This window comes from Sturnus vulgaris, chromosome 5 (genome assembly GCF_052056855.1).
Source record: "Sturnus vulgaris isolate bStuVul1 chromosome 5, bStuVul1.hap1, whole genome shotgun sequence".
Classification (NCBI taxonomy): Eukaryota; Metazoa; Chordata; class Aves; order Passeriformes; family Sturnidae; genus Sturnus; species Sturnus vulgaris.
Window position 1 is genome coordinate 60447264 of NC_142247.1, and position 26917 is coordinate 60474180.

General features: G+C 39.0%; 1 protein-coding gene across 4 annotated transcripts in view; it reads left to right on the top strand.

Annotated features, from left to right (window-relative positions):
* Positions 1-20692, top strand: part of LRRK2 (leucine rich repeat kinase 2) — a 63430-nt gene extending 42738 nt beyond the window's left edge. For 2 of the 4 annotated variants that reach the window (XM_014868976.2, XM_088165803.1), the window contains 20 exons: positions 159-360; positions 991-1079; positions 1643-1830; positions 2728-2882; positions 3779-3925; positions 4079-4270; positions 5027-5173; positions 5507-5607; positions 5775-5965; positions 6502-6662; positions 7469-7639; positions 8986-9086; positions 9530-9724; positions 10532-10725; positions 11016-11088; positions 11930-12114; positions 12883-13035; positions 13730-13938; positions 17050-17124; positions 18977-20692. In XM_014868976.2, the coding sequence (XP_014724462.2) occupies positions 159-360; positions 991-1079; positions 1643-1830; positions 2728-2882; positions 3779-3925; positions 4079-4270; positions 5027-5173; positions 5507-5607; positions 5775-5965; positions 6502-6662; positions 7469-7639; positions 8986-9086; positions 9530-9724; positions 10532-10725; positions 11016-11088; positions 11930-12114; positions 12883-13035; positions 13730-13938; positions 17050-17124; positions 18977-19098 (3051 nt within the window). In that variant the 3' untranslated portion in view covers positions 19099-20692. The other 2 variants (XM_088165801.1, XM_088165802.1) reach the window with 2 other exon arrangements.
* Positions 20693-26917: the final 6225 nt, after the last annotated feature.

A 26917-nucleotide genomic window follows, 5' to 3' on the forward strand; every position in this document is an offset into this window, starting at 1 on the left:
TTACATATACCTTTCAGAAGCCATGTTAGCCAGTAAATGAGTGTTCTTGTTCCTTTCTGCTACTATTGAGTGAACATACATTTTATACCTTAGTTTTATTTTGTGCATTACGCATGAATAAATTAATACATTTAAGATTATTATTCCTAATTTTACAGATCAGAGATCAACCAGTGGTTGGTCAGCTAATTCCTGACAGCTACCTGGAGCTGGAAAAGAGAATTTTGCTGGAACGTAAAAACGTCCCCGTGGAATTTCCTGTAATTGATCAGAAACGCTTGCTGGAACTGGTACAAGAAGGGCAGTTACAACTGGATGAAAATGAACTCCCTCATGCAATTCACTTTCTGAATGAATCAGGTAAAATATTCTCTTCAATGTGTGTTTGTTAGCACTTCGTTATAAATCTGCAGCTGACAGATCTATACACATTTTTAAGTCTTTCACAAGGTTGCTACAAAATGGTAAGCTGAAGTGTCCAAGCTTGGGTAACATTAGTTTGTTAAACCACATTTTTAGGAAGGGAATTCCGTGACCTGAAAGATCGGTACTGGATCGGTACAATTTGTATCTCTTGCTTTCTCTTACCCCTTCTTGAAACATTCTACTGCTGATTAGACAGCAGTAATGCAGTTGCTGAAGAAAAATGCAATTGCTCCAATAGCTCAAAAAGAAGAGTGGTTAGAGGAGCACGTGTAACATCTTATCTCAGTGCAGTACTGATTTCCTAAGATTAAATAATAAACCCTACAGAGCTTAGCAAAAACGCGAGTCAGACTAAAAATCTAACAAAGTCTGAAAGTAAAGGTAAAGCTGAGCAAGCTGTTCTTGCACTCTACTGTTCTGAGATAATGACATGAATATAGCTGTATTTATTATTCAAACTGTTTATGTCAAGTCGTATAATAAAAACAGCCCAGACCAGTGTGCTTACTTTGCTCAATATTGATCTTGAGCAATGCATTGCTAATTACAGTACTCTTTGTGCAGGTGTCCTCCTTCATTTCCAAGACCCAGCACTACAGCTAAGAGATCTGTATTTCGTAGATCCAAAATGGCTGTGTAAAATCATGGCACAGGTCAGACTGAACACTCTTTTTATATATATTTATGGTACATTTTCCTCTGTCTAAAGCCACTGTAACTCATCAGTGTACTTTCTTCACCATTTTTTTATTGTTTCATGGTCTAGAATTTCTCAAGGCCCACATTTTTTTTGTCTGGTTCTTTCTGTTGCTTTCTGGACAACTGATTTTTTCATTGCTTGTCTGTTCTTACATTGTAATATCTAAAATCATTTAAACTGCAATGGACCAAGAATACGTGTAGAATAGAAAAGCCCCATGGATGCAAGGTAATCTTGCAATATGTAGCCACAGGTTGGGATGAAAGCTGGAACTTTGGGTTAGAGGCTGTAAGAAGGGGGAAGAAATTGAATGCTAGGTACAGATGGCAGAGAAAAGTGAGTGGATATGGAGTTGGAATGGGAGAGCAGCAGACTGACTGTTTAAGTGAGACCGTCATTGAGATGTTGATCTAGAAACACTCTCAAAATTTATTATATGTATTCAGTTTTTCTAACCTCTGAAACTTTCATCTAATGATGAATGTACACCTGAAATAGTTTCACTTTTTTTAAAAGATTCTGATGGTGAAAGTGGAAGGTTCTTCTAAATACCCTAAGGGAATTGTAAAGCGTTCAGATGTGGAAAAATTCCTTTTGAAGAAGAGCAAGTTCCCTAAAATCTATATGTCACAATACTTTAAACTTCTGGAGAAGTTTCAGATTGCTTTGCCGTTAGGAGAGGACCAGCTACTAATCCCAAGCAGGTGAGCAAGGAGCTAAACCCACAAATGACAGCCATAGAGATAGATCAAAATAGAGTAATTTGGTACATGAAAGCATGACGTACCCTTTGTATATTACATTCTAGTAAATGCTTTCAGAAGAGACATGTTAAGCTGATCTTGTAGCAGATAAAATATCAACATGGTATGTGTATCAACATGGATGGTGAATGGAAACTATAAATGAGAGAATACTTTATGAGGATAGTATTTCTTTTGCAGTTACCATGCTTGAAGACTACAGCAAGGAGATTATAATTTAGCTTCGCACAGCAGTGTGCCAGCATTACAGATATTTATTGCAATATAAAAGATAACAAAACATTTCTCTAACCTATTTGCATGAAGTAAGAACCACAGACAAGTTACTCAGAGGCATTATCTCCTTCAAAAAGTGTAGGTGCTAAATGTGGTGACAAAAGTGTTGTGACTTTGATTGTGATATTTTTGTTGTATCTGAAGCAGATAACTCAGTTTCTCTGCCTCAGTTACAGATTTCCCTAATGTGTTTAGTAACGTTAACATTGCCAAATGGAGAGAGTGTAGCATGGCTGCACTGATTAGAATTTTTATGTCCTTGAAAGGCCCCTAAAGATTTTATCTGAATGTCTTACCTGCCTTATGTGTGTCTCAGATTTTTCTCATATTTGCATTAAATATCTAATGATCCATTAGTGAGGTGCTGTTGAGTTTAAATTACAGTCAGAACTTCACTTTGGCACAAGCAAGCAGAATAAACAAACCCACTCTGTTAGCCCTCTGAGCATCTGAATCACGCATTCATTAATAAATAATGCATTTTACATGATAAATAATGTATGTCATCAGCTGAGATGTATTACATCATCAAATACTGTCTTAATATTTTTATTTTTTCAGCTTGTCCGATCACAGACCTGTTATAGAGCTTCCCCACTGTGAAAATTCGGAAATTATCATCAGGCTTTATGAGATGCCATACTTTCCTATGGGATTTTGGTCCAGGCTGATCAACAGGTTACTTGAGATATCGCCTTACATGCTATCAGGAAGAGGTACAAATCTTTTATCTTCAAAAGGAGTAGTGTGCAAGTTTGCCTTGAATGCCAGCACCTGCATGTTAAAAATTTAGTCCCCAACACTGTTTTGCTTTAGCTAAATTCTGAACACTTCACACATGTAAGAAAAAGATAGTGGTCATTTTTGTAGCTTAGAAGTATCCAAGAACAGATAGTGCCTGGTCTTCACAGTGGTGTGCAAAAGAAACTAAAGGTTGTAAGTCCTTCAGATGCTAGAGATAGGGGAAATCCTTATGTTTATGCAATATTGCTTCCACAAAGAATGCAGGAAGGGATATGTCTTCCACACAGAAAAACAAACTGCTTTTCTTCATGCTCATTAATTCTCCGTTTATTTAAGTCTCAAAGCTTTGCTTTTATCAGAAGGAGGGGATATGTCTTTACTTTTTTCCAAGAATTCCATGCTTTCACATGGTAATACTCTACAAATATCACTTGTAAATGCCTGCTGTCCTGGAATTCGAGTTTCTTCTGAGCATCAAATTCTAGTTGCATTCTGCTATTTCATGAATGTGTGACATGAAAAATATAAATCACATATTTTTTACATATTTTACCTGAGATATTCTATGCTTGAACCTGAATGTACCTAAGCATTTCTGTAATGCCTACCTGCTGCATGACTTACCATCTAGTTAAATATTTACAGTTTGTGGGTATGCCTTCTAGAACTGAACACAAGTTGACATATATTTCGTTTTTGTGGGGCTATGCTGCCTGCAGGGTTGTAGCCTTTATTTTGTTTGTTATTTGAGTAAGTATAACCCTACAATCATAATTATATATTCAAAGTACCATGAATTATTCTGAATATTTTAAAATTGACATTCATATTGGAGATCAGACTTCTAAACTAATTTTGTGTTTTCTAGAGCGAGCTCTTCGTCCTAACAGAATGTACTGGAGGCAAGGCATCTACTTGAACTGGTCTCCTGAAGCTTATTGTCTAGTGGAATCAGCAGTATTTGACAACAACCCAGACAGTTTTTTGAAAATTACAGCACCTTCTTGCAGAAAAGGTTAATTATTCCTGAGCCTGAATTTTGCTCCAGTTTGATTGCATCTTGGCATTTTGGTTTGTTGTGCTTTTGCCTTTGGAATATAGAGTTTATCTTTGCAATTAAAAGTATGGTAGATTGGGTTTGTAATTTCCCTCTTTTTGTTTCTTACAGGGTGCATCCTTTTGGGGCAAGTTGTGGATCACATAGATTCTCTTATGGAAGAATGGTTTCCAGGTTTGTTGGAAATAGATGTGTGTGGTGAAGGGGAAACACTGTTGAAGAAATGGGCTCTGTACAGCTTTCAAGATGGTGAAGAACACCAAAAAATACTACTTGATGACTTGCTTAGGAAGGCTGAAGAAGGTATATATTTATGCCATTTGAGGTATATAGGGGTACACTTATATATACACAAATACTGTGCAACATCCCCTTTATAATACTTGTGTATTTCATGTTATTTAAAAATGTTTCATTTCCATAAGAAAAAGTTACAGTGTAAGTCAAAACAACTTGGGGTTTTTTTTTAATGTAAGAGCTGTCTAGTATATATAAGTATAGAATGTGAGACAGATTGCATCTACTCTGTGTAGTTATATAAAAATAGAAATAATGGAAAGAATCATTTTGTGTAATACTGATAATACAGCTTCAATCTTGGAACTGAATCCAGCAGATAATAAAACTAGTACTTGATCTCTTGGTTGGGTCACATAGCAAAGTAATTTAAAAGACAATATTCAGTATGGGATTCTACATACTAACAGCATTCTTTCTTTTTACAGACAGAAAAATGATCTCTTGCTTAGTTTTGTGGTGCTACATAGCAGCAGATTTTTTCACATTTTATTGGTAGATATATAGAACCTTGAAAATGCTTAAACATGTAAGAGCCAAGAATTTGAATGGCAAACTTAATTAGTATGTATATCTGGGTGCATGCATATATATAGGTGTATATATATATATATATATATGTAAGCACAATATATTAATCTAATTTTAGGTATGTAGATATTATGCATTCTCAGAGATCCTCAGGCCTTTCAGTGCTTTTGCAATGATGCCTACCCTTTTTTTTTTTTCCCTTTTTTTCATTTTCTCTTTTGTTTTTCTTAGGTGACCTTTTGGTAAATCCAGATCAACCAAGACAGACCATTCCAATTGCTCAGATTGCTCCTGATCTGATACTGGCTGATTTGCCTAGAAATATTATGTTGAACATGGATGACCTGGAATTTGAAGAAGCTCCAGAATTTCTCTTGGGTAAGCATTATTTTGTAGGGTGAGGGGGTTTTTTACAGATTAAGTGAACGAATCTATTTAAGTCAGTTTTGCAACATATGAAAAGCATTTTAGAGATTTCTTTTCTGAAGAAATGTATTATTTTAAGGAATTGTGAATTTCAGGTTATTGAGTTTTGAATTTTCCATTAACTTGTGCATTAGGGTACTAGTTTTTGTGTGTTTAATATACTGATCGTGAATTTAAACACAGTAGATGATCCCATATTTTAAGACTGAACCCTTTCAGCTGTTATTTTTGAGAAATTGTTGTTATCCCTTTTTAATAATACTCTTCAATTTTATTGTTCAAAAGGTGATGGTGGTTTTGGGTCTGTGTACCGTGCATCCTATGGTGGTGAAGAGGTTGCTGTAAAGATTTTCAATAAACATACTTCCCTCAGGCTCCTAAGACAAGTAAGAAATACTGCCTTTTTTTCTGTAGTGCTCCTCTTGGAATACCAACTCTAGCAAAGAGTTTTAAAAGTTTAAGTGAATTGCGAAATTTACTCACTCCAAAACATTCCTCAATTTACTTCAGATGTCGAGATTTGCACTATTTCATCTGATTTTACAATTTATAGGAGCTTGCAGTGCTTTGTCACCTCCACCACCCCAGTTTAGTGTCTTTGCTGGCTGCTGCAATCCGTCCTCGGATGCTGGTGATGGAATTGGCCCTCAAGGGATCTCTTGATCGTTTGCTTCAGCAAGACAATGCAAGTTTAACTAGAACACTTCAGCACAGAATAGCTCTACATGTAGCAGATGGCTTAAGGTAAATGTGACTTCTTCAATGGTGTAAAAACAAGATATAGCTTCAAAGAGGATGTACTGCAAATTAAAAGCTTCAGTTCTCTCACATCTCAAGCAGAATATTTCCTGGGTCAGATGTATGGTTGATTGGCTGATATGTAACACATACTTTCGTTACCTGGGGTTTTTTTCCTGCTAATTAGTGCATTTTCTGAAAGTCCATGAATCACCTCACCTCATTGCAGTGTGACTTTAAAATGACAAAATCTGCAGGAGGGTTCAGCTTAAGGTTCTAGGATACATTTTTCAAACTATCAGTGACTCTTCAAATGAAACCGCAATGTAAATAGTAAAGTAGTAAACAGTAAATAGTATTTCAGAACAATTTTAAAGTCATTATCCAGACAGGCTGTGTCATGTTGGTGATGTTTAGCATATTTAACACAATATTTCAAGTTTTAAAGCACAATTTACTTGTGGGAATAATGCACTCAGTGTGTGTATACAGATGCATCCCTAACTTATGAATGCTTTCAATAAATGTTTTTTGATTACTAGGTACCTGCATTCAGCAATGATCATCTACCGTGATTTAAAGCCTCACAATGTGTTGCTCTTTACCTTATATCCCAATTCAGCTGTTATTGCAAAAATAGCTGACTATGGCATTGCCCAGTATTGTTGTCGAATGGGAATAAAAACCTCCGAAGGGACACCAGGTACGGGAATATGATTTGATTTAAAGTCCATTGTGTCCAGAAATAGCTAATATATTTTTCATGTAGTCTGTAAGAAGTAACTCAAATCTATATTCTAGTAAAAAATCACAAAAAGGAGTCTTAATCATATTACAAGTTGTGATGCCACATTTATACCTCTTGGCCTTTCCTCCTGTTCATGTTTTAACACCTTTTATAAGAATCAAGGAGTATGTTAAAGGTTTAAAAAGAAGAAATTAAATTACATTCATTCATAATAATTTTTCGTTGTCTGGTTTTAATATGGTTATTGTGATATTGAAATTATACTGCTAAAATCTTTTGCTTTAATTTCCAGTAATGCATACATAAGTCTTCATTTTTCTTAAAGGCAATAAATATCTTCACTGTTCCCCAACTTTAGAGAGAACCTATTAGCATCCATTCTAAAGCACTGAACAGTTCAACCACTTTGAAAAGTTCCTTTAGGTCTTTTAAATTATGCTTGAGAGTGTCACTTCAAGTGTTAAATGTTAGACCTTCAATAAAGACTGCAGACTTGCCTTGATTTTCAGCATTCATTGATAATTATTTTACATTAGAAAAGACAGGAGCTCTGTAACTGATGTACTATATCCTTCTTTTATACTTACTGCTGATATTTTTGGACATCTGCCAAAAACAAGCTATTGCCAGCCTAGAAATAGTTTGATGTTTTTCCTAGTACTTCCTGTGTTGTTTTTATCAGTAATTGTTTACTTTTTAAAGTACAAAGACATCTTCATCTTGATATGAAGCATACTTGTTAATGAATTGTTTATTTGCAGGATTTCGAGCCCCAGAGGTTGCCAGAGGAAATGTTATTTACAATCAGCAAGCTGATGTTTATTCATTTGGCTTGCTGCTTTATGACATTTTAACAGGAGGAGGTAGAATAATGGAAGGCTTGAAATTTCCAAATGAATTTGATGAATTAGCAATACAAGGAAAATTACCAGGTATGCCTTGTTCCTAAAAGTTTTAACATTTGTCCTGCCTCTTCCAGAAACAGCGTATCTTATGAATTATTTGTATCTAACAGTGATCATAGAAGAAGACTTAGAGAAATATAACATTCTTCATACTCCTTCTGCATTACAATAATAATTATTGTCTGCTGGAAGGAAGACTGAACAAGCTGTCAGGCTGGACATGATGTAATCATTTGGACAGTATAACTCAGGACAACATAACTTGGGCAATTTCTGCCAAAATTTAGAGAGCTGTTGGATTTTTATAGCACTACAAACTTAAGATCTGGTGTTCTTATTTATTCCCCAGCAGTAGTGGGAATACTCATGAAACATTCTTTAGGGACTGTTTTGCTCCATTTAGGAAAGTGCAGCATTGCTCAATCTGGCATAGCTTCTCCATTAAGACAGACAGAGTGTTCATACGTTTTCTGCTCCTTAAGGAGAGCAGTCCAGTTCTAAGCTCAGACAGTTTCCACCCCCTTCCTGAAGAGGATATCTCAGGAACTGATGACTAAGTTTCTCTTAAATGTAGCTGTATTGACTGTATTGTAAGCCCTGTGGAATAAATGAAATATTAGTTTCTGGAGATAATACCGTTCCTTCCACCTATGCTTATCATTTTTATATTTCCACAAAAAAGAGATGCTGGCTGATCTCACAAGCAAACAGTGCCTGTCTTTTGCTGCACTGAATATGTTCATTTGTTCATCACTAATGTTACCTTTGTCTGAGGCAGGACTGGAGTATTTGCTGTGGATTATGATGAACTAAAAGAAAGAGCAATACAGGCACCTTCATGAATGATTTGTTCTCAGAGAGTTCAGCAGCTCTAGTCATAAGATACATATTCCAACCACTAACTGGGAATTTAAACTTCTGTATCTTGTAAATGCTATATGGAGTTGTTTATCTATTTACTGTATCTTTTATTGCAAGTTCATCTGTATTCGGTATACTCAGAAGAATAAATATGGAAAACAGTGTTTACAGGAATTTGAAAGACTATTGACTGAAGTGACAAACACTTGAATGGTCAGCATTAATGGAAACACAACCCATGTGTATCTGCTATTCAGTCCCAGGCCAGGAACATCAAAGAAAATGCAAAATCCATTTGCTTTAAGTGCTATAATTCAAAGGACTCTAGTTCTAGCATTTCATGCTCTAGCATATAATGGCAGATGAGCAATTCCAAGCTGTTCATGCTGACATTTTACTTAAGAATGTGATATTTCTTAGAGCAGCTCAGGAAGAAGTTAGATGAATTCTAAAAATAAGAAAGTTAGTTAGAACTATGGAAAATTAATAAGTTATGTTATTTTACATTCTAGATCCTGTCAAAGAATATGGGTGTTCCCCCTGGCCTGAAGTTGAAAATTTAATTAAAAAGTGTTTGAAGGAAAACCCTCAGGAACGACCAACATCTTGCCAGGTATTACATAGTTTTTTGGGGGTTTTTTTAAGGTAGATGGCAGTACAAAGTTGTGGTTTCTGAAAAGGAATCAGGCATTAAGTTAATGAAAAGCACAGGTTTCTTTCTGTTGTTCTTTTCTGGAATGGAAACTGCCATGAAATATTGCCCGCTCTCACCTTCCAGAATAAGCTGTTCCATTGAAATCTACCAACCAATCTGCCAATGTTCTAGCTGGCTGCTTTCCCCTGTGTTGCTATGTAGCAATTGCAGTGAAACACAATTCAGATTTCTTCTTGGTCTTTACTAGCAGTGCTGTTACCCCCTGTTCTGTGGCAGTACAAATGACCAGGCCTGCTGAGATACTGTGTCCACATCTAAAAAATACTGTTATCTGTTGCTTGTTATTTATTGCGGTACAAGCCATTGTTGTCACCATGGGCATGCTGTGGCTTTCTTTATAGGTTTATGAGATCCTGAACTCTGCAGAGCTGATCTGTTTGATGAGGTATGTCTCCATACCCAGCACATCTACAGCAGAGTGCATGGTGGCTGCCAATCAAAGCTGCAAGAAGGCAGGAGTCTGGATAGGCAATGGGAACACAGAAAAGGCACAACTTTCATTTGTTAACCTAAACACAGATGGACATACTTGTGAGGTATGTGGGAAAGTTGACATTTATTCTATTTTTTCTGGCAGACAGATGTACTTCAGAAAAATTAATTGCATTTTTCAGCAGGATATTACTTCTGGAAAGTTAAGCTTTGAGAGAACAGAGATTGCTCATAAGTGAGTCATCATTGTATCTATGAAATGAAGTAGAAAAACAGTTGCTTTTTACTCCTTTCCTGCTATCCAGCCTGAACTTTCTCATAATAATGTCTTTCCTCTATTGGATTACTTTCTTCTACTGAGATGGAAATTATTTCTAGTATGGAGATCCCAGGAAAGAATTAATAGTTAGGCAGACCTTCATATCTCTACTACATCATCAAAGTTGTTTCAGTTCCATTTCCATCTGCCATCTGTTGACCGTGATACATCTGAATTGGTAGATTTGGTTTAAATTATATGGGTTGTTTTTCTAAAAATAAAATGCGAAAAAGAAATATTAGGCCAGTACTTCCATTGTTAGCAATTAGTATTGCAATAGTTGTGTTTGTTCAATTCTCTGATGGCTTGAGGACCTTGATTAGAATAAAAATAGTATCTTTTTTGTCGGCATTCAGTTGAGAGATTTTCCTGTGTACTGTTTGAATGGTCCTTCCCAGCACTTTGAAGATAGGTGGCCCAGTCGATGATGTATTCTGCTCACAGGGATTAGATTTTTTAAAGGAGAAGTTAGGCCAAGGGTCTGTCCAGAATCCAAGAAGATTGTGCTATATTTTTATCATCAGTAATTTACTAGCATTTACCATTACTGAAATCGTAAGCAAATTGTTTTTCTTCTTCTTTTCTGACTCAGGATATTGCAGACAGTAAAATTTTAAGTTTGGCCTTAGTGACTCTTCCTACTGAGAAAGAAAACTGGATTGTAGCAGGAACCCAATCTGGTTCTCTGTGGGCAGTTAACACAGAAGATGAAACAAGAAGGCATCGTCTGCAGAAAATGTCAGATTCTATCACTTGTTTGTACTGTAATTCTCTTTCAAAGCAAAGGTATAAATTTATTTTAACTATTTCGGGTTGCATTTTGAAAATACTGCTAAACTGAGGTGTTCAGAAAATGACGTCTATGCACGCTGCACTTTTGTTGTGACAACTGCTTATTTTGCCTGTGTTTCCACTTAATTTTGTACCCGATGCAACTGGGGACTACATTCGTGATCACAGGGGTTATGTTTGCTTTTAGTGTTTAATTGAAGACTTGAAAAAATAGAGACTTCTCATTTTAGTTTTTCTTACCTGATTAAGGCATTTCTAGAATTAATTATTTTATTTTATTTCAGCAAACAGAGGAATTTCTTCTTGGTAGGCACAGCGGATGGCAGACTGGCAGTTTTTGAAGACAGAGCAGTAAAGGTAGACTTGTTCTTTGCTGTCTGTTCTACAGTGTTATCAGTAATATCTAAAGCAGCTACCAAGAGTAGCTTTATTTCATGCCACTTATTTTTAATTGCTTCTCTAAAACTAAAATTAATTTTAATTGCTTCTCTAAAACTAAAGTTAGTTTTCTACTGCAGTCTGAGAGGAACTGCACATTTTGCAATAGCTGTTTTAAACAAAAGAGTTAAGAGGTGGAAAATTCCTTTGAAAGGCCTGGCAAACTGGCTAGAGACTGACATTTTTGGTTGTTGTTAAGAATATTCTAACAGTTTTAATCTCCTTTATTTATTGCTGTAATAGCTCCTTTTTCCTCTCATTTAGTAAATTTTTGTAAAATAGCTATGTTCAAAAAGAAAACATGGTTTAGGTTTTCTGTAGATCAGAGTTCTGCTCACAGAACAGATGAAGAAATGCTGGGAGCTGTTTATATCATATGGCACCTGAAGGTTTAGTTCCTGATCATATGCATCTAGAGCAGTTATGGAGCTGCAGTGCATTTCAGAATTAGAATATGGCCCAGTGTAAGATATCTTCAAAAACATAGATGTGCCTTTCCTTCCAGTTCTTGAATTGTGCCAGGGGTTGCAGAAAGTGTCAGTCCCTGCTCTGGCCTGTTTTGCTCACAGGCTGTCTGCTATGGGACACCTCTAATGGGAATATGGTGCTTTTCAGTCAGTAATGTTCTAGAAATGTTCCAAAGCATCAGAAAATCTGGATGTGTAAATTTAATTCAGCAGGCTGTGAGGACTTGTTTTAACAAGATTCTGAGTTTCTGCATCCTCCTTGTTTCCAATGCAGAATACATTTTTTCTTGCAGTGTAAGGGTGCTACACCTTTGAAGATACTGAATATAGGAAACGTTAGCACACCCCTGATGTGCTTAAACGAATCCTCATGCTTATCTGAAAAAAATGTAATCTGGGGAGGCTGTGGAACAAAAATCATTGCCTTAACCAGTGACTTCTCAGTTCAAAAGCTCATTGAAACAAAGACAAGTCAACTGTAAGTTTTTGATTTTTATAAGTGATGTTACTTGGCTCATTTGTTTTCATTAAAGATTTCTGACAGTACTTTGATATGATGTCTTGTTCTAGAGCTCATTCTTTGAGTTTGCTTGTTTCTGTTCTTTTTTTTCCATAATGCAGATGGAGTATCAGTGAGTAATGTTGAAAGTATTTGTTGCTGCTTTTTAAACAAGGAAATCCATTTTTACTCTATAAAGGATTGGTGAAGTCAGTATCTATGCAATTAATCAGTTTTCTTCTCTAGTTGGCTTAGTTCAGGCCCTGTTTACTTTACTTAGAATTACACATACATATTTATCATAGTAATTGTCCTTCTATGTTTCTCAGTATGATATGTGTGCATATCTTTGCCCTATATATATCTAATCACGTCTGATTGCTGACTTCTCGCTATTTAGAAATTATTGACTGAGGGTTTGGGAGTGTTTGATGTAATTCTCACATGGACAAATCTTACTCTGAAGTTAGGGGAGTTTTTCCTGAGCAGGGGAAACAGTGTTTGATGAGAAAGATTTATTAATAGACTTTGAGCATTAATGTGCCTCCAAGGATGTCATCAGCCTAACTTACTGTGAGAATTTATGTTGAACTGTAGGAAGATTAATGCAAAGCTTTTCAGTTGTATCTTAGCCTAGTTTGATTTGAAGGCTGAATGATTCTGCAAGAGAGAAACTAATCCACTCATAGTAGTCAAGTTTTCTTACTAGGTATTTTCTGTGTATCCAACTGGAGCTCTCTCTTCTAGGTTCTGTCATAATGCGTACAGTGATGCAAACATTATTTCAATAGCAATAGACAAATCAATCTACTTGGCAAAGAAAAACAGCCATTTTGTGGAAATCTGGGACAAGAAGACAGAAAAACTTTCTGAATTGATTGACTGTGCACATTTTCTTAAGTAAGTGTTTTGTTGTTGGCCTGGTGGACGGAAAGCTGAGTATCAGATTGCCTTCTCTAGCATGGCACCCTAACCTGCCAGAAGTAAGAGATTTGCTCAGTTTGTTGGGCAAGTGTGGATTTCTTTTCCTGTATTTTGGCCCAGAATCCCACTTTTTAAAGACACTAACTGTATTTCCCAAGTTCTCTATGATGTCAAGAAGATTCATTTAACTCAATAAAGAATAAAGTATTTTGCTCTCCTTCAGGTACTAAGGCTAATCCTTACTTCTTGCATCCCCTGAACAAGAATGTCTTTTCAGTGCACAAATTCAGTAGGAAGTTAAATTTTTATTAACTGTGACAACTTTTTCATTTGCATTTAAATTGTTCCTCTGCTTTAGCATGCCACATCCATTTCTTTTTTATGGTGAGGTTAGGAGCAGGTGTAGGTGTGCTCTTCCCACTTTGCTGTGACATTAACCTCCTGAAGACTGGGGGAGAGCAGAGAAGTTTTCCTGCCTTCAATTTAAAGGCTGCCTGAAGCAGACCAGATGGCTCTTAGTCCAATAGTTTTCATCCCAGTTTTTTTGCATGAGAATTTTGTGATTTGACTTGGTGAATGATTGCTTAAAAGTCTGGTATTCAGTGTCATTTTAGTAGCTGCAGAATAAAGTGCCACCAAATTCCAATGCAAAATCTTTCCATACTTGTAGGAACAAAGTGGAAAAATTAAATAAGGAATCAAAACATAAACTGGCTTATTCTGGAAGAGTGAAGACCATTTGTCTGCAGAAAAATACTGCACTGTGGATAGGGACAGGAGGAGGACATATCTTGCTGCTTGATTTGTCAACACGTCGTCCTGTACGAGTTATAGACAAGTTCTGTGATTCTGTTCGAGTCATGATAACAGCTCAGCTGGGTAAGTAAAACCTGCAAGTGATGAGTGCTTTGAAATCACTGCTAAGTTTAGGTTTGCTCTGTACTGCTTGTTGTGGTGTTCCAGGAACAGATTAGCATTATCCAGGAATTGTTCATTCATTCTACTCCATGGCTGTCATTCTCCATTAGTGGCAGACTCTAGGGTGTAAACTGAATACCAGCAGGCTGAATACCTGTGCCCACATAAAGCAGCAGCTCTTCCCTGGCTTGTCACTGGTTTGCACATGAGCCTTCACTGCATCCCTGTGCTGTGCTTCAGCACAGCTCTCACCATCCTCTGTCACATGGTCTTCTCTTATGTGTGTCTCCCTGTATTCTTTCTCCATCTCAAGTGTTACACTTTTGGCTTCTCTCTCTGTGGACAGTGCTGGATTTTAATAATTTTTCTTTCATTGCTTATTGCCTAGTTTTCTTCTCCCATCCTCATTCAGGAATGGTTCTTTTAGATTTGGGTCACAGGTACATCACAGCAGAGCTGGGAAAGTGCTACACATCTGGGCTTTGGAGTGTGGACTGGTACAGATGTGCTGCTGCTGTCATCAGGGACAGTTGTTTTGAGCTGCTGTAGGCAGACAGGAATTGTGGGTTTTCAGTGGTGACCACAAACAGCCACAGGAACGCAGCTGAGGAAGGGACACTCCTTGGCTGTTGAAACTTCCTTCACCTGTACACTGTCCTGCACCTTTCCCTAAAGTAATAAAGGCCATATCAAGTCAAGTTTGTGGTACTGCTGTGGTGAATACATTCAAAATACACATTACTTCAGAAAATACTTTGTGGTACGATATCCGGATTCCCATCACTTTCCAATGTGTTTTGGAAAAAACTCTGGAGTTTCCCTGTCAGTGTTATTTAAAGTATGTTTGCTGTCCAAAACCAAAAAAACCCAAACATTGAAGCTGTTGTGAATTCAGCAGCATGCTGTAATTCTGCTAACAAGTATCACAGTTGCAGGCTGTGGATGTTTTCCTCCTTACCATCAGGAACTTACTCTGCAGGCTGTTTCTTCCTTTCTGGCGCTGGAAGAATCCATAGATTACAGTCAGTCATAGTGCTGGCAGCGTTGTATGAGTCAAACATACCTCAGCTTCCTCTGACTTTCCTTTGCCTGAAACAGCAAGTGTTACAGTCTGGTCAGAGCCCAGCTGTTAATGGTGCCAGCTATGGAACAGCATTATCATTCCATCTAGTCCTGATAGCTACAATGTTAGTATTATAAAGTATTATAAATAAAATTTTATTTTTAGTACTTTGTAAAGAATAGTTACTATGAAAACATAATAATTTTTGCCTTGCTGCTGTCATTAATAGGGAAAACACATTGTATAGAGTAGTGAGATTTAAAAAATTTTGAGGCTCAGTCACCTCAACATTTTGAATTAAAATTTTATTTGTAGAAAAATTAATATTCAGGAGTTTAGCTGTCTTTGCACAAATCTCAAGAACAGCAAGATTGATATATGCAGTTTGATGTGTACTTTTTTCTTTTGATCATCTTTTTGCAGCAATTATTTATAAGGGCTAGGGTTTTTTTTCCTGAATTCAAGGACTTGTTTTCTACTGGAATCTCTGAAAATGGCACTGAAGCTGCTGAGCAGTTTTTCAACAGTACCACATTGTTTATATGAAATAAGAGAAGACAGAGGGAAATATTTTTATGTGAAATAATTTCGTTTAAGGTTAAAACATTTGATGTCAAGCAGAGGTAAATATTTCAGGAAAAAGAGATTGCCAGACTTTGAGACATAAATTTTATCTGTACTTCATGTATTAATATGGAAATACAATGTCATTTTCCAATTTTGTCACCTAACACTGATGTTCAATCGGCATGAGACTTACCATAGAGAATAATTTAGATGTAAATCTGTAGTTTATTTTGCAAGTGCAAATTTAGATTTATATATAGTAAGACAGGACCTAGGTCTAAATAAGAAACATCATACTTAAGTTCCAATCCCTTTTGTAAGGAGTATGGATAGGACTGGCTATAGAAAAAAATTAAATTTATTAAAAATCTGAGCATGGGGGATGTGCATGGTTCCCACCATCACTCATGTACTATAACCAGATTTACATCACTCTCAGAGGAGAATATGGTGCTGGCCTCCTCGGGGCAGGAAAACCCTCTCTACCTTGCAGAGGTCCTGGGGTGTGTTAAAAAACTTCCCAGCTGCAGCTTTCACAGTTCAGCCACACTCCAGTCTGTTAATGCCCCAGAAGCTGCTCCCCTCCTGTGTGCCCTGGGAATGTGGGGCTCCGTGTATGAAGTGCAGTGCTGCTCTGGGGTGTCTGCACGGTGGGGGCTGTTCCTGCCCTGGCCTGACCCTGGGACCTGGGCTGGGTCCTGTATTCCTCCACTCGCTGAAAGCCAAGGGCTCTCCACCCTCAGTGTGCTGCCAATAGGAACAGGGAGCTGTGGCAGGAGAATTTGTGACAGCTTCTGTCTATCTTTGCAAGACATTTATAGACATGGTTTTTTGGAAATAAGCAGGAGGTTGATATTGAAACACTGGCACATTCTGTTTATCCTTTTGTGATTCAACCACTCCTGTCTTCCAGGTCTTTTTTGCATTATTCAGTAGGCACCTTCTTATGATCTAACCCCTATTTACACTTCCCACACATATGCCATCATAAGTTTAACATTTTTAGTTCATAATTTTTACTCCGTTTTTTTGTCATTTTTGGTTGTTTTGTTTTTTTCATGACTGAACTGGTACATTTTGCTGTGCACTAGGACTTCACCTGCAGCCTGTCCTTTTGCTGTGACATCTGTTTCCTGTGACTACCACCTCTGCCTGTGCTGTATAATAATAGGGTTCTTTGTTCTTGGGCTTGTTCAGCAGGCTGGTCGCTTGATCCTGTGCTTATGCCTTGGAATCCTCATAAACCCTGACATTAAATGGAGATGGAAACTATACTGTCTTTGTGACTGGATTTTTTCTGCTTAATGATTTTGAACAAAGAGTCCGGATGATTGAACTCTGCTTTCTGTCCTCTAGTGCCTTGATGTCATCAACTCTTTCTGTCCTTAAATTACAAAATTCACATTAAAATTAAGATTTGATGTTTTATTTCTTTGAAAAAGGGAGTCTCAAGAATGTGGTCCTTGTTTTGGGATATTGTTATAAAAGTGACACCGAAGACAACAAATATCACAAAGGTATTTTAATTGTGTTTTATTTACTTGTATTGTTAGTGGAGGAGACACTATTGTGCTTGAATATTCACTGAGAGTGAGGAATTGGTCATCATTTGACAAAATTTTATTGAAACACTATTATTAAATAGTTTTTGCTTCCTTTTGCATATCTGGGCTCATACAAACTAAAAATTACTTCCAAAAATGGATTGAGAAAGTTTGAAGGATACAATACAATTTGTTGGGAAACTGTATTTGGAGAGTAAATGTCATTGTCTAATTGGAGAATGTATCAGAAAAATTTCCAGAGGTATCTGTGCTAGGTCAGGAATCCCCAGTGTTTTCATGAGTGATGTGGATGAAAGAACAGTGAATGTACTTTTCAGATTTGCAGACAACTCACAGCTAAGACAAGCTCACTGGAGGGCACAATTAGAAATCAAAGTGTCCCTGGCAAATAGAACTAATGGTCTGGAAGGAAATAGGATACAATTCTGTAAGGACAAATGCAAGATCTTTTATTTAATTAGGAATGATCCACTGTACCAGCATGAGGAAATGATCAGCTTAAACAGCAGTGCTGCAGAAAAAGGGTCATAATTGATTGGAGGCTGGTCATGAATCAGCCATGTCACATGGGTGCAGATGAGGCAAACACCACTCTCACACCATGCAAGTGGTGTCTGTAAGACATGAGCTAATTCATATACTCTGCTGAGTGCTAATATGGCCTCTGCTGGAGGAGCCAACCATTTATTGCTGAATGATCTGGACTACTCGGAATAGTTCAGAAGAGAAAAATGCAACCTGTGAGGAAATGTTGCTGGAAGTTAAATTGATTAATATAAATAAAGCTTGGAGAGGACATGATGATTGGCTTCAAATATGTAAAGAAAAGCAAGAGAATAAAGACTTCTACATATTCCCTGTGGGTAGGATAAGCACTAACAAGTTTCTGTTACAGCAAGGGAGATTTCAGTCAGACATCTGTAAAAGCTTCCTGACAATTAGGATAGCAAAGTTCTGGAAGACAGAAAATTTGCATCTTTAGATTTTTCTAGGAACAGTTAAAGCTGATGCTTTGATCAATTCCCTTCTTCACCTTTATCTCATCCCAGTTTCACTGACTCCTAAAAATGTGGCAATGATAGTATAAAGTTAAGGATGGCAGGTGTAGATGAGCTGACTGAAATGAGTCAAACACCTCCCCCTCCCAGTTCCTGTAACTATAAGAATATTTATTGGCTTATTAAATTATTTTATTTAAGAATTACATTAATTACAGAGAAGAATCAGAGACTCCAAAATTGTTGGGCCCTTAGTTTGTAAGCCTTGACTCATGTAAGTGCTTTCAATTATCCCTATTCCACTAAAAACAGCGTAAGTTCTTAATGAGTAAAGAGTTGTTTGCATAGAGACTGAAGAAGTGACCTTTTCTCAGTATATTCACTAGCTTATGAAATCAGATTTTATTTTACAGAAAATGGAGTTTGAGTCTCATAGGCATTTAGAGTATATCTGCTTGCAAAAATAGAGATGAAATTTTAGCAGGCACCTCAGTATTAGCAGTAGCTCAGGCCAGTACCTCAAGGCCCACAGGCACCAGAAATGGTTTTTCAAGTACTCTTAAATAGGATACTCTAAATTTAGGAACTAGAATTCAAATCATTGTGCAAGTACATAACAGCTTGTAACCTGTAACTGCATCACCTCACACATCAAGTATCATGGAACTTGTCTTCTGGGTCCTAAAGATCATGCTTCATTGGGTAAATTTATGACTAATTGAAAACAAGCAGATAAGCAAAATCATTTCTCATTATGCAATAACTCATCTCTGTTGCAGTTTTCAAATTTTCTTTTTTTTCTCCAGAGTTACAATCCTGCGTGTCAGTGTGGGACATTAACCTGCCCCATGAAGTGCAAAACCTGAAAAAACACATAGAAATGAGACAGGAATTAGCAGAAAAAATGAAGAGCTTCTCTTTGGACTGAAGAGTCACCCTGCAAGCACCATTCTTTTTCTCGTCTTCCATCCCAACATACTGTGCAATATTTACAACTTCTTCTTCCTGCTGTTTTTAACCTAAAGTAGGAAGAAAATGACCATGAGAGTATTCATAGGATACCAAGAAGAAATAAGTTATTTGTTATATTTGAAAGGACAGAAAATTTGTTGAGAATTTCTGATTCTAAAATGGTATCTGTCATTTACCTGTGAAGTTCTGCTCTCTGCAACTATGTCTCAATTTCAGTATAATATTGTTCATCCAGTTTTTGATCCCAGTTAAACTGGGAATAAGCCAGGAGAGTATAAATGGCTCTAATTTACTTCTTTATCTGTACTGAGTTGACACTCTAATAAGAAGCAAAATTTAAGCCTCTGTGTGTTAACTGCAGTTTGCATGTATGAGTTTGCTCCTATGATTCATGGTTTAGTAATGTCAGAGCTCGTGACCCTATGAAAAAAACATATTTTATCTAACAGCAGTGTTTAAAGGAATATATAATTGCTACATTACTTTTTGAAAACAACAGGCAGATTTGTCTGTGTTTCTTCCATGAATAATTGACTTTTTTTTCATTATGATCAGAGAAAGCCCCATTGTGCTACAGTAGTGAAATAGCTCCAGATTAAACACACCGTGAGGCTTCCACACGCCGGTGTCCTCCTGCAGCACTGCAGTCTGCCTGCTTCTAGGAGATGCAGTCACAGCACTAGGAACACTGCCAGGCACATACCTCTCTTGTGCAGCTTTCTTGGAAGAGAGAAGGGAAAACATGGGGTGTAGGCTCTGATCTAAACGCTGCTATGACTTGCTCTTAGTCCAACTTGCTTGTTTGCTTACTCAGTCTGAAAAAAGGGGAACTTTTGTTTTGATTTTTCTAATATGTAAAGTTTCCACTTATTCATTCTTGTTTGAATTTGTGTCATTTTGGGGGATAATCAGGGGAACCTTGAGGAGTGTAAGAACTGGCTGCCTCTTCCAAATTTGTTTCCACACATCATCATTCAAGAGTCACTTTTTGCTGTTCTCTGGCTTTAAGTCCAAGCTGCTGCTGACAGCCGACACTGACCTGCTCTAAGGAAGTGCCTTATTTCTGTCCAACTGAAGACAGACACTGTTCTCTTTCTTTGATACCAGAAGAATCCACAGGGTACTCCCAATTACTCAAGGAGTGGAGTATCCAGAGCCATTCCTGAGTCTGGGGAGCTGAACAAGGTTGAGCAACCAAAAAGTTCTCAGTTTTTTGTTTGGTTGGGTTTTTTTTAAGAAAATTACATACTGGGACAACAGTTTCTTGTGTCCAACTCCAGCATTGTTCTATTTTCTGCTAGTTGTGGAATGCATACTCAGGATTCTTTTCAGATATGCATCCCAGTTTCTATGTATTCTTGTAATCTGTGTACTGAGAATAATTTGCTATTTATATGGGATTTTATAACTCAGAAAATATATATTATGTTAGAATGAATATGGTTGTTTTTTTAAAAGAAAAGAATATATGCATTGTGATTAAGTTTATTTGTAAGTCATTTTGAAATGTAAGCCTAAACATTTCTATTAAAACTGTGCTTTGTTAATAATGTAAGTCTACTTTCTCATCATTCTATACAGCTTTTGTGGCATTTAATTCCTTCAGGATGATGCAAAATCCTGTCAAACTATTGACACAGCTGCATCCCCCCTTGTGCTCTGTCTCAGTGCATGTCTTGAGCCATTTTCCCTTCCCCTGTTTGTCTTCTGTTTGGTGTTCCCGCAGCCTTCCCCAGGGGAGGTGACCTGTAAAGAATATTGTCCCTGTGGTCATTCCTCACGTCTCCAAGATTCTGGATAACACTGATCCATAGACTGACTTGGGTCATGTATTCAGTATTACAGGGAGGGCAAAGAACAAAAGAAACAGCAGCCAGCAGTCAGGAGCTCATTGCAAACCCAACTCAACTGACCACTGCTGATTTATCTGTGGCTGGAGAGAAAAAATCTGTCATGGTGGTAACCTACTGGGATTGTTTAGCAATACAGCACTCATTCACACAGAGCACAGTGATCCCACTGCATCCTCACTAAATACTTTTTAGTACTGCAAGAAAATATTTAGAGAACTTCTTGTGTTGGTGCTCCTTGTTATAAGTGCTCAGGGACTGGCATCCCCTCCCCAGCTGGCACCTGCCACCAAGAGCAGGAACAGCACCATTGAAACCTGCACTATAAGGAAACCTGTACCCAGAAACATCTCTACTGACAGACTATAAGGAAAGAGGAAAAAAATGTCCATAACTTGGTGTTCACTCTGGTTTCAGTGGAGCTGTTTGAAAACCAGTGGAAGCTGATCACGTAAGAGGGACAAGTTCTGTCAGATATAGTTTCTTGTAAGCTTAGGATAGCGTCCAACATGTGAAAACAGATAACCCTTACTTCAGAAAAGAGCCTGTTTGCTCATGGGAAACCAGCATGTGGTGTGGTGTGACTGAACACCTGAGCTGGGACAGGTGAGTAACCCCATGTCCCTCAGTGCAGCTAAAGGGTACTGGGGTTTGAACCTAAAGACAGGGAGACTAAATGTACACAGTGAGCTGAGTGCTTGAGTGGATACTGTTGGGTTTTTTTAAAGTATCTTTCCCCTCCTGTGCTACTGACTTTAATTAAAGTAATTCTTTTTTATTGGTTGCTTGCTCTGATAAATTACATATGCAGATTCACCTGGTCATTAATTTTAACCTCATTTATTTTACAGTTCCTGTCAACTCCACTGTAAACAAGCTGCATAGCCTGATTTAATGCACTTCTGGTATTATGTCTTGGCTCTCATACTGCCTCTAGTGTCCCATATTATTACCCTATTGCTTCTTCATGCACCAGTTTGGGGCAAAACTGGGACACATAAGGGAGGAGAGAGAATGAGGCCTCTTAGGAGTGGCTTAACCCCCAAACGTGGGCATTTGCAAGATAAATAATCCATTTTACAATGAACACTTCAGACACCAGAGACATGAGAAAGTAGTAAAGGAAAACAATGAGTCTCAGTGCATGAGGAAAATACAGTGACAGTCATATTTTTCTATTAGTCTTTCAAGTAGAAAAGCATATGAAATTTCTTTTCACTTATTTTCTGGCTTTTGTCATTAATTAAAAAAAAAAATCTGGAAAGGGCTCCCCTTACCTGCCTTAAGACAACGAAATTTCTTTATCTGAACTAGCAATTATTCTGTTATTTCTGTCTCAAATAGTTCTTCCTCCATATTATGAACTCATCCCAGGACTGTATGGCCTGCACATTCCTTATATAAAGCCTTCTTCATGGCCTTTGGCTGCTAGCATACTATTTGATAATTTTTCCAATTTTATTTTTGCTAGGTAGCAATGTGTCTTTGCAACAATTAGTTTATAAATACAGAGTAGCATAATCACATGAAAATGGAGGCTCATACTTATTTGCATATCTGTATTTTAAAAGTCATTATTTTAAGAGGAAGAAACCACAAGATGTATTAATTATTGTTGTATTAGCAAAGAGAAACCTCATTTACCAAAAATTTAGACGTGAACCCAGGTGAAATTTCTAACAGACAGTTTCAGGAATGTTCTTTGCTGCACCTGTGAGATGTGTAGGCACTGTGAGGACAGCTGTGCCTTGAGCTTTAGGCACCTCAGCAAGACTGCTCAATACTTACAACACTAGTCCTTGTTCGATTAAGTAGCAGAATTACAAGAATTATCAAATGGTGATACACAACGTTTTCCCCTGCAGCGACTCCAATGCTGACTGGTACCAACATTTTTACATGGGTTGATTGGACTGAGCAGTAAACTGGAATGATTTTTTTTAAGATTATTAAAAAACACTAATAGATCTATTTAAAAAACAGTAGCTTTTTCAAACAATACCGGTATGATTATAGTAAAAACATGATGAAAGTCAAAAAGGAAGCAAAGGTCTTTTCTTTTTCCCTTTCTACTGTGCTGCTTTGCCTTTCCTGCTGCCAGAGGTAAGTGCTGCCGTCGTCCCTACAAAGGCTGCCATTAATTAGTGAGGACCTAAAAATCAATGTGCTGTCTCTGGCGTATGTGATTATTTACTTCACATTCACCACAACCCATTAGTGTCACTGACCTGAAAAGTTAAAATGAACAGAAAAAGGGAAAGAAATTAAAATTTCCCGGGACCATTTCAGTGTTTTGCCTTTTCTGAATCATTTTTTCCCGTGCCGTGTCCTGGCACTGGCTCCTGTCGGCACAGCTGTGCCTTGGCTCTGCTCGGGGGCCGTGACACCTCTGCCACCCAGCCGAGAAGCGCTGAAACCATTCTGCAGGCAAGCGAGAGGGGAAGAGAAAGCAATGTGGGAAAGAGAGAGAGAGAAATAAATAACAAGCAGAAGCTGGCAGCGTCAGTGCTCAGCAGCCGAGCCGGCAGCGCTGCGGGGCCCGGCCTTGGTGCTGCCTGTGCCGCCTCACGGGTCCCGTCAGGGCTGCCCCCAGCAGCCAGGTCAGGGCGGAAAGGCGGCCAGTCGGTGCCCGGTGCTCAAGGATGGCTGGGCAGGAGCAGAGCGGGCTGGGATCCCCTCCAGCCACCTGGGGCTGCATCCCACCGGCAGCTTCCAGCTCCTCCTGTGCCAACACCTCCGTGCCGGAGCGCCCCGGCTCGCCCCGGCCACGGCTCCCTCTCTGGGGCACCCCAGGCCGCGCCGGCCCTGCAGCACCTCGCCTCTGCAGACCTGTTTAACGACGTGCAAAGGGGACAAACCCTTGACGACAAGCTCCCTTTTTAAGTGAAGGATGAGCCACAGTCAGTCTCAGCAGGAAGGGAGAGGCCCCGGCTCAGCCCCACGCAGTGTCTCAGGGTGACACAGCTCCAGCAGGGCCAGCCTGCGCTGCGCCAGCCATGGCGCCGAGGACACAGCGCAGTGCAACAGGCCGTGGACAGTGACCCACGGAGCGGCGACGGAAACACCTGGCGCTTTTCTCTATAAATACACAGCCTAAGGTCGGTGAGTCAGTTCTGCTTTTTCTTGCCACGACACCTCTGCAATTGCCTTGAAAACATCTGTTTTCTGTGGAGTTACAAGAAACAGCCACCTCCACCACCATCTGGCAGGCTCCTGAGCTCTGCAATTTGGACTTTAAATCAACTGAACTAAGGCTGAGGCCCAGAAATGACTACTTCATACCAGTATCCTCAGAGATCACAACAAATAAATATTTTTTAAAAGCTGCAGAGCTGCTCTCAAAGCTATGAGCCCTTGGATGAGAAGCAGCAGAGGCTGCAGCTCACCATGCACAGGGTGGGTTCGGGGGCTGCTACTGGAGGACTGAAAGCCAGCCCGTTCCCCCTGGTGGCCATGTAAGAAGTGTTTTCTCTCCCCACAAGCCAGGGACCACTCCTTTGCATTAGTGAAGCACCATCAGGTTCAAATGAAACTCAAAGGATGCTGTTAAACTGCATATGAATTAGTAAAGGTTTAATGAGCTTCCTATTATTCCAATGAAGTCCAAAATTTGCCAAGTGAATTTCTAAACTTCAAGGAGAGCCCACACTACCAGCTGAAGCACAGCAACAGCAGCACACCTGATGCATGCAGAGCCAAAGGCTGGGGCCACCCTGCCCTGGGCAGCAGCCCTGCTCAGTTTAAATGCCACCATTGTTCACAGCCACTTTTAATAACCAACCATCAGCCAGGGAACTAAGCTTTGGTAAACAGCAATTTTCAAATATTATTCATGAGTCAAAACTTAGCTCCTCCTGCTTTTCTTTTCCAAAATAGTCCTATGTGCTGAGCACACTACAACTAGAAAAATCTCACGGCAAAATACATTCTCACCTTGTAATTACAGGAAAATTTTCAACAACCCCAAACCCTTTCAGTTCCATTTTTATGGCTATTACAGCTAAACTCAGGAGACACAAACACCTGTGCTCTGCAAGGACTCAGAAGCAGCTGCTGGAGAGCAACTGGTCCTGCTGAAAGAGACTGAAATCTGGTTTGCTGGAGCTGGGGGTTGAAGCAGGGCAAGGGAGAGTGAGGCCCAGCTCAGAGAAGCCGTGGCAGCTCCTGTCTGTGCCTGTGCAGGCAGAGACACGGGCACAGCAGTCTGGCTGGAGAAGCTCTGCTCATCCATATCCTGGCCAGCAGCTGTTTGCCATGGCCTCTTGACCCCAGACCACACCAGGGTCCTCCTGACCCAAACCAGTCTGGCTTTCTGTTTCATTTTTCATAAATCAAATTACTGGTCCTGCAACTCTGAATATTTCTGTGTATAAGAAAAACAAAACAAAAAAAAACCAAGCCAAGCCACGGTGAAATTTTGCTTGAATTTTGGTAAGTGGAAGCCCCACAGAGACGAATATTTTCAGAGCATGCCTTCAGCTCTCACCCAGGGGAGGCTGCACTACCCAGCTTTGAAGGTTCGTGTTTTGATTAATTCATGGACCAGCTCTCACAAAACTCCTCTGGAAGGCAGGGAAAGGTAACACTGCCTTTCTTCTGGGCCAGCAGCAACCAAAAATGCTTTGAAAATGATGCTAAGCTATGGCAGAAAGATGTAGTATTTCACATACTTTTAACTAAGTCAGCTCAAATACATGCCAGTGCTCTAGCAAGGTGTGCAAGGGCAGATGGTGGACACACCTGCACCATCAAACCCTTGACAGTGCACAAAAGGCAGTAGGCAAAGTCTCTTAAGGCTTCTTGGAGCATTAATTGCTAAACATTAACTTTATATTGCAGGCATGAACATTTTCTCTAACCAGCAGGTCCACTGCCAAGGCCAAATATCAGATAGAATTTGCATTCACTGAGCACTGAGAGAAAAAAGTCTTTACAAGAAGTGTCTTTGCACCAATCTGAGTAAGGAAGGCGTAAATAATCCCCAGCTTCTGGGGTGCCTTTTAAAAAAAGAGATCCCCAAGTATCCCCAAACAAGCTGTTCTCCTTTCCCATCTTCCCAGAAGAAAGCTGCAACACTTGGCTGCCTCTGAAGAAATAGGGGACAGCTTTAGTATCATCAGTGCCACCAGAGATGTGACAAGGTGATCACAACCTCCTGCTTCAGTGTTACTGTATCATTACACAAGTCATCCTTAGCAACAAATCTTCTCACAGAGAACTCAATAGCAAAAGGACAAGGCAACAGCTGCCTCCCTGACCTTGGTTTTGTCTGTTCAGTTAATCACAGCTGCATTTATACACCAAATATAATCTGCCTCTGACCTTTCCTAAGCAACTACGCCCTCTACTTAGGGCTTGGTTTGTCAAATCAATCCCTGAACAGCTTAAAAAGATCTTGCACAGGGCAGGAAGGAAAGTCATTGCTCAGTTCCATGCAGGACTGACTCCATCAGCACATGTCCCTGTCCTGCCATGGACCACCCCAAACTGCCACCCCAGGCAGAGCCAGCAGCTGCACAGAAAGGCCAAGCCCCATACCTGCAGTACACGTCCCCACCACAGAGCTTTTGAGAGGGAAAGAGGTGAATTTTCTTTCAAATTACTTATCTACTTATAGGATGAGAATTTCAGGGGAAAGCAGCTTGGGTTTGCTTTTTTAAAAAAATGCCTTCTATATCTCTTCCCTAATCCCTTTCCAGCTACAGACAGACATTAATTTCTTCCCCATCTCTCTACTAGCAAAAGCTCCAGAACATCTGCTAGAAAAGTCAGGGAAAAGAATGAAAGGAGCCTGAAGTAGGGAAATTTCCTATACCCATTTCACTGTCTTCCTGTGGTATGTCCCACAGCAGGCACCAATGCACAAAACAGAGGTGGTAAGAAAGACAGCAGCCATAAATACAATGGCATCCATGCCAGCCTGAT